The sequence below is a fragment of the Centropristis striata genome, chromosome 5 (assembly GCF_030273125.1).
Source record: "Centropristis striata isolate RG_2023a ecotype Rhode Island chromosome 5, C.striata_1.0, whole genome shotgun sequence".
Taxonomy (NCBI): Eukaryota; Metazoa; Chordata; class Actinopteri; order Perciformes; family Serranidae; genus Centropristis; species Centropristis striata.
In genome coordinates this window covers 16,347,910-16,355,791 of record NC_081521.1, presented here as the reverse complement: position 1 = coordinate 16,355,791, position 7,882 = coordinate 16,347,910, and the positions used below count along the sequence as shown (strand labels likewise).

General features: G+C 37.3%; 1 protein-coding gene across 2 annotated transcripts in view; it reads right to left on the bottom strand.

Moving 5' to 3' along the window:
- LOC131971716 (differentially expressed in FDCP 6 homolog) overlaps nucleotides 1-7,031 on the bottom strand; it is a 13,566-nt gene extending 6,535 nt beyond the window's left edge. For both annotated transcript variants that reach the window (XM_059333282.1, XM_059333283.1), the window contains exons 1-5: nucleotides 6,919-7,031; nucleotides 5,005-5,145; nucleotides 4,728-4,913; nucleotides 1,804-2,031; nucleotides 959-1,105 (exon numbers count right to left, since the gene is read on the bottom strand). In XM_059333282.1, coding sequence (XP_059189265.1) covers nucleotides 959-1,105; nucleotides 1,804-2,031; nucleotides 4,728-4,913; nucleotides 5,005-5,145; nucleotides 6,919-7,014 — 798 coding nt within the window. In that variant the 5' untranslated portion in view covers nucleotides 7,015-7,031. The remainder of the gene's footprint in view (nucleotides 1-958; nucleotides 1,106-1,803; nucleotides 2,032-4,727; nucleotides 4,914-5,004; nucleotides 5,146-6,918) is intronic.
- Between the last annotated feature and the right edge of the window lie 851 nt (nucleotides 7,032-7,882).

The window sequence follows — 7,882 nt, the reverse complement described above, 5'->3', positions numbered from 1 at the left end:
CCTCCAAACCGTTTAGAATAATGACCTGAATATAAAGCCATGTCTTCAGATTGTGAGCATTTCAACAAGTGCTTCATTTGCATAATTTTTTGTTGTTGATATTTTCCAAGAAAAAACAGAGATGAGGGAGGTCCTAAATAATGTTTTCACAGCAGTGGGGTGTTATTAAGTAAAACTTAATTTGCACTTATTTGAGTTTTTCCTTTTGTACTCAACCACAGTTTAGAGGCAAATATTGTACTTTCTACTCCACTACATTTAGCTGACAGCTTTAGTTACTTTGCAGGTTTCAGGTTTACTTTGCAAATTCAACATGAAAAACATGAGAATTTTAACATGATTATGCATGTTTCTATGTTTTATTTCAGTTTTAACTGAGCTTTTACTGTAGTGCAGTCATTACTGTCCTTAAGTGCAATTTTCAGCTACTTGTACTTTACTTCAGTATTTCCATTTTATGTAACTTTATACTTCTACTTCACTACATGGTAAACATTGTACTTTTTTACTACTGTTTTGTTACTTTTTAGGTTGAGATTTAACATAAAAACATGATTCATTTAAAATGTTAACATATTTTTATAAACTAAAGCTCATAACAGTAGTTAAGTAGTTAAAATGACATATAAAACTCTGCTTACATAATGTATCAATAATAATAATCCTAATATATTTAGAACATATTAAACATTCTGCATAACAAGAACTTTTACTTTTGATACTTTAAGTACATTTTGATACTTTTGTACTTTTACTTCAGTGAGTTTTGAATACAGTGGAGTCATTTCACAGTGTGTATTAGTACTTTTACTGCAGTAAAGTAATCTGATTACTAACTCTGTGAAACCTTGGGGGTAGTCCCCACCGTCACGTTTGAATTTGAAGATATTTTGACTCAAACGAATAGAAACAAATGAGTGGGATGTATTTATTTCCTGAGTGAAGCTGCAGCTCTCACCTCCACGCAGCAGTTCCCGTCCAGAGCGATGTTCCCCTGGCAGTCCTTGCGGTCCTCTCCGGTGTAGTAGGACAAGTTGCTCGGCCTTAAAGTGAACCAGCGTTCCTTCCAGTTTCTCCTCAGCTGGCCTTTCTTCCACAGATAACCCTGCAAACACACACACACACACACACACACACACACACACAAACACACACACAGACTGTCACCAACCCCCTGCAGAGCCTGTCAGCAGCCTGAACACACACACAGCGGCTCCTCCCCCAAGCATCAAAATGTACTTAAAGTATCAATAGTAAAGGTACTCATTATGCAGAATGTTTTATATATATTCCAAATTGTATTGATCCATTTATAGAAGCAGTGTTTAAGAGTTATTTAAATAGGGATTAATTTACTCACATGTCAAATCTGAGCTGAAATAAAAAGCTGTCAGCTAAATGTAGTGGAGTAGTATAAAGTTACATAAAAACAGATATACTCTGAGTTACCAGACACATTCATGAACTGTTGATTTGCTCTGACTGTAAAGTTAGACTTTTTCACAATAAATGATCAGATCAGAGCTTTCAGGCTGCTTTCAACTTTTATCTAGTAGTTTTCAGGGTAAAGATCACATGCAACAATCTGAAGACGTAGTTTTATATCTGTTTATTCTTCATGAAACATATCATAGTAACACCACAGACGTCTTCAGCGTGTGGTGCACTGAGGTACTAAAATAAAACTGGATCATGTTTTCTTGAGCTCAGTGTGACAGAAACGACTCTGCCCTTGAAGATTTAGCTTTTTTTCTTCAGAGCCTGTCAGCAGCCTGAACACACACACACAGCGTCTCCTCTCACCTCTTTGAGGACGTCACCAACGATCTCCCGGTACACCTCCTCTATGGCCATGCTGACGATGCTCTTATCGATCCCTCTGGATATCTTCCCCGAGTTCATCATCTCCAGGAACACCCAGACGGTGATGCCGCTCTGCTGCACGGCGTCCTGCGAGAAGAAGTCCTCCAGCTCCACGCCATTGAACTCGATGCTCATGGCCATGCAGACCTTCTTCAGCAGGTACTCCACCTGCAGAGGAAGGAAACAGAGAGTCCTGAGAGTGAGACCCACTGTGGTTTGATCTGAAGCTGTGTGTACTAACAGTGCAGTTTTCAGCTACTTGTACTTTACATCAGTATTTCCATTTTATGTAACTTTATACTTCTACTCAACTACAATTTACTGGTAAACATTGTACTTTTTACTACTTTTTGTTACTTTTTGGGTCAGATTTAACAAGAAAACATGATTAATTTAAAAATGATTACATATTTTTATAAACTAAACCTCATAACAGTATATTAAGTAGTTAAAATGAGTCGTATACATTGACAACAGTAAAAAGCTGCTTACATAAATGCATCAATAATAATAATAATAATAATAATAACCCAATAATATATTTAGAGTATATAAAACATTCTGCATAACGAGTACTTTTACTTTTGATACTTAAAGTACATTTTGATACTTTTGTACTTTTACTTCAGTAAGTTTTGAAAGCAGGACTTTTACTGTATTGGAGTCATTACTGGACGCAAGTGCAGTTATCAGCTACTTGTACTTTACTTCAGTATTTCCATTTTATGTAACTTTACTTTCTGTACTAACAGTGAGGTGTTAGTACGGGTTAGACTTCATTAACTTACACCAGAACCTGTAAATGTCACAATAAATGATTCTGCAGAACTTAACCCTATAAAGCCTGAACCATGAAATAATTGCCAGAAAATTCTATTTAAAAAAAAGAGTGTTTATTAGACTTAGACTTAGACTAAGACTGCTCTTTATTGATCCCTTTGGGATGACTCCCTCAAGGAAATTGAAGTTCCAGTAGCATACAAATACAAACGCAATTAAGATAAACAATCGACAGTAAACATAAAACAATACACTATAAAGGAAACAAGTGAAAAAAGATCAGATAAATAAATGTAAAGAACTGTTTGGAGGATGGATATAGATAAATAAATGCTGACAAATTTTTAAAAAATCAATATCAATTTGCATATAAGATTTCTAATTTGTATCATATTTGATACATTGGGTCTTTTTGTGCAATTTGTTGCTCACAACTAACAAAAACATCTTTATCCTATTAAGACTTTAACTTTCCTTTTAACATTTTCCTCAAACAGGCAACATATTTTTTTTTACATGTAAAACAACATCAAACATCAGCTGATATGAAGTTTTCATGCAGCAATGACGGATCCACCAGTGGAACCTGCGTATCATTTTTGCTATATTTGGAATTTTTGTACAATTATTTGCTCAGTTTTTTTTTATCTTACACATTTATACATCATGTTTCTCAGGGAAAAAAATATCACACTGATGACGTAGAGGTCTCAAAAACTTGGCTTTATAGGGTTAATCATAATTATGTATGTATTAATGCTCTTTGTGACCTTTATTGTAAAGTTAAAACATGCAGCCTGTTAATATTTTCCTCATAAACTATTACATAATGCGTGAACATGATTACTAGCAGAGGTGAAAGAAGTAATCAGATTACTTTACTGTAGTAAAAGTACTAATTCACACTGTGAAATGACTCCACTACAGTAAAAGTCCTGCATTCAAAACTTACTGAAGCAAAAGTAGAAACGTATCCAAATGTACTTAAAACATCAAAAGGAAAAGTATTCGTTGCAGAATGTTTTATATAATCCAAATATATTATTGGATTTTTATTGATACATTTCTGAAGCAGCTTTTTATTGTCGTTTTAACTACTTAATATACTGTTATGAGGTTTAGTTTATAAAAATATGTAATAATTTTAAATTAATCATGTTTTCATGTTAAATCTCGACCTGAAAAGTAACAAAAAAATGTTAAAATACATATATATTTTTTTAAAAGTACAATGTTTACCTCTAAATTGTAGTGAAGTGGAAGTAGAAAGTTACATAAAATGGAAAGAAAAGAATATACATTCAAACCTTTCTGAAGTAAAAGTTCAAGTATCAGTATACTTAAAGTATCAAAAGTTGTTATGCAGAATGTTTTATATATTCCAAATATATTACTGAATTATTCATATTGATCTATTTATGTAAGCAGCATTATAGAGTTATTTAAATAGGGATTTATTTACTCTTATGTGGTTTAATTTAGAAAAAAAAGTCTCACATGCTAAATTTGAGCTGAAAGAAGTATAAAGTTACATAAAAACAGAAATACTGAGTTACCAGACACATTAATGAACTGTTGATTTACTCTGACTGTAAAGCTTGGGGAGTTTTTCACACTCGTAGTTTTCAGTGTTAAAGATAATTTCCAATTATATGAAGACGTAATTCTTTATCTGTTGATTCTTCATGAAACATATCATAGTAACACCACAGACGTCTTCAGCGTGTGGAGCACTGAGGTACTAAAATAAAACTGGATCATGTTTTCTTGAGCTCAGTGTGACAGAAACTACTCTGCCCTTGAAGATTTAGGGCTTTTTTTCTCTCTCTTGGCAGCAGCTGTGAAAAACACAAGACCGGAAACCAAAATGAGAGTTTGCAAGTGAGAAACAAGCCCACAGAGCTGCAGAGAGAGAGCACCGTGTTCCATGATGGCAAGGAACAAGTTTCAGCCAGGGTGTGTTCAGAGATCCAACACAACTTTAAGGCCACAGCATGCAGCCTCTGAGCCTCTGAGGCAGAAAATGAACACTTCTCAGTTTAGTGATATTCCTTATAATGTAAACATATTGTAGATGAACCCACCTCGTCAGGCACCATCACCAGAGGGTACTTGTCTTCAGAGAGGAAATTAAAAAGACACCAAAGCCGAAAAGCATCTTTCTCTGGTAAAACGGTGCTGCTGTTTTTGTCCGTCTGGTAGTTTTTCTTGGCAGTGAGCGTCCAACACAGCTCGTCTACGTTTTCTTTGATAAACGAGCCTTCGATAACCTGCAACAACACAATGCACAGATTTAAATAACTCTCAGAGCGTCCTGGGCTGCACGGCGGAGCAGACAGAGCAGAGCAGAGAGTTCACCACCTTGTCCAGGATGTATTTGTTGAGGTAAGGCATGTAGCCTTGACTGGACACTGGACCGTCGTCATCATCCCTGAAGTGCTCCTCCAGAGCCACGGGGTCATGAGGGATACTCAGCACCGTACACAGGTTGTGGGAGAGAACCTGCACAAGACACACAGAAAGGACAGAAATATTTATATAAAAGGGGGGGGAGAACTACAGCAGAAGTCTCCAAGCAGACATTTAGCTTGCTACTACAGATATGTGATACTAAATTATAACAAAATATTCTAGAAGAAGGTCACAAACACCATTCAACTGTGCCTGACAAAAAAATAATAAAGTACAAAGTGTTCATGGGAACAGGACGGAAACAATGTACATCAAACAGAAACATTTGTTTATAAATATCATAAATATACTGATGCCACCCAGTTAATCCAAGGTTAGTTTCATAAATTCAAACAATCAAAATATTTTTTTGCAGAGGTGAGCTTCCTGGAATATACCTGAGAAGGGCTGAAAAGAAAAAAAACAATATAATAAAAAATATTTCCTTTCCTTTTATGGCCACAAATCTTTTTTTACTTTCAGGAGTTAACGATTCAAAAAAGACATAATTTAGCTTTAATTACGATGAAAATATATATTTATATAACGCTGTGCAGAGAGATGCATGGACTAAATATCTTTCTGAATATCTGGTGGAATAAAAGCTTTGTGGAGTAAATCCTTCAGATAATAAAGGACGACACATTAAGAGAAATCTTTAGGGAACTGAAAATTGAAATACATCGTAATTCTAAAAATTGTTTTCTTTGCTCCTCAGTGTCATTTTTTTAAGAGCTGTGTGTGTCTGGAGTGTTTGATGTGTTTGACATTTTTACACACAAAAACTACTTCAAAATCAGTCAAATTTCATTTGTGCAGCAGATTTAATTTGGTACAACTCAAACTGCTCAAAACACTCAAAAAGTATCAAATAGAGATTAAATAATTCTAAGACATGATTAAAGTGAAATCATGTGATGGCAAAAGAAAGAAAATCAGTGATTTTGAGTTACATAAACTCTGTAAACAGCTTACAACTTTGACTTTGAGTCCAGTGGCTGTGTTCAGGTGGAGCATGCAGAGTCTGGAGATATCTGTTGCATGTTATCAAACGACTCTATGTTGAAACACAACCACATCCTGTCTCTAGTCTCCTGCCGACTACAACATCTGTCAGTTTGGAGGCCGTGGCATGCAAACTGCTCTCTTCTACAGAACAGGCTGCATGCATGAGGGGGATAAGCCCAGTCATGAGGCGGGGACCTGAAGGTGGCTGCAAAATGGAGTCTAATCCACAGCAAGAAGTGACATAACAATGAGAGCAGCAGGAATACAGTGGCTTCATTGACGCCCTGGGCACCAACATGTTTCCACTTTGTCCTCGCTCTCACTGTAACAATGTCCTTTTGACATACACGAGCTCATGTCTGTTCTGTGCTCAGGTCCAGTGCCAGAGGACCCTTTGCACTACAAGCTGGTACACGCAGGCCCAGAGATGAGGGCTCCCATTCACATACAGGCTGAAGGCAAACTGTCAAACAGAGCTGCATATTGTGCTCTCTTTCAGCACACAAAGCATTTTTACTCGAAATATAGGAACAAATTTGTTCCTTGTTGAACAGCATGTGGTGTAAAAAAAACACACACAGGAAACATAGATGATGATGATAAGCAGAATCTGCCTGCCTTATTTCCTGAAGCACAGAATCAAATGTAACAAAGAACAAATAACAATATTGACCTTTAGTTTGCTGAGCTCTTCACATATTTCCACCTCATCTTCCTCACAGTGAGCCCACGTGATAGAATATGAACTGAGGTAGAAAATGAGGCAGCAGAGTGAACTGTCTGACTAACAACAAGTGTAGAGGAGCCAGCTCTCACCTTCAGCTGAGACTTGGACACCTTCCCGCTCTTCTCCAGGTCCAGGGCCGTGAAGCCGTACCAGATGGACTTGAGCAGCTCGGAGCGCAGGTCCATGTCTGCAGCACACTGACTCTCTGGTTTCCTCCTCTGTGTCTCTTCTGCTCTGTGTTGACACAGCAGGGCCCCTGGGTGACAGGCAGACACCCACACTGAGCTGCTGCTGCTGCGGTCACACAGGCTTCACCCGGCTGCTGGCGCCATCTGCTGGACGTCTACAGTCACGGGGGGAGGGTCTGATGGTCTGAGGCAGGGATGGGCAACTTAAATGCTGGAGGGGGCCACAATTATTCATAGCCACTACCACAGGGCCACATATAGGACCGTGTGCAGTAACTTAACATATTTCATGCTCAAATGCATGTATAACAGTATAAATAGGAATACAAAAGGTTTGAAGCAAATAAAAAATAACCACTTACTATGATTTCTTTTCTTTTTTTCAGTGCAAGAACAGCAGACCAACATTAATTGCAAGAAGTAATTTTGTGCATTTTTACAGAGCACTTTTAAGATTTCATGCTTAAATGCATGTAGTTGTACTGAGGGCCACTTCAAGTGAGGGTGCGGGCCGTATGCGGCCCCCGGGCCTCCAGTTGTCCATCCCTGGTCTGAGGGATCCTGCATGATGTGGTTAGGTCTGTCACCATAACACATTTTTTAGGACGATATATTTTCCCAGAAACTATCACAGTAAACGATAGTATCGTTGTATCGATGTAGTTTTAGTTTATAACCATATACGAGCATAATAAGTACATCCTCTCCACAGCAATGGATTTTTAAATCTCGAAATATTAAACATTGGAATTGAAATGTGGAAAATAAATATAAAAAAATCAGAGATTAATAAAATAAATAGATGGTGTCCGGGTGGCTCACACTGGTAGAGCGCGTACCATTAAGGCCGCGTCCTTGCTGCAGC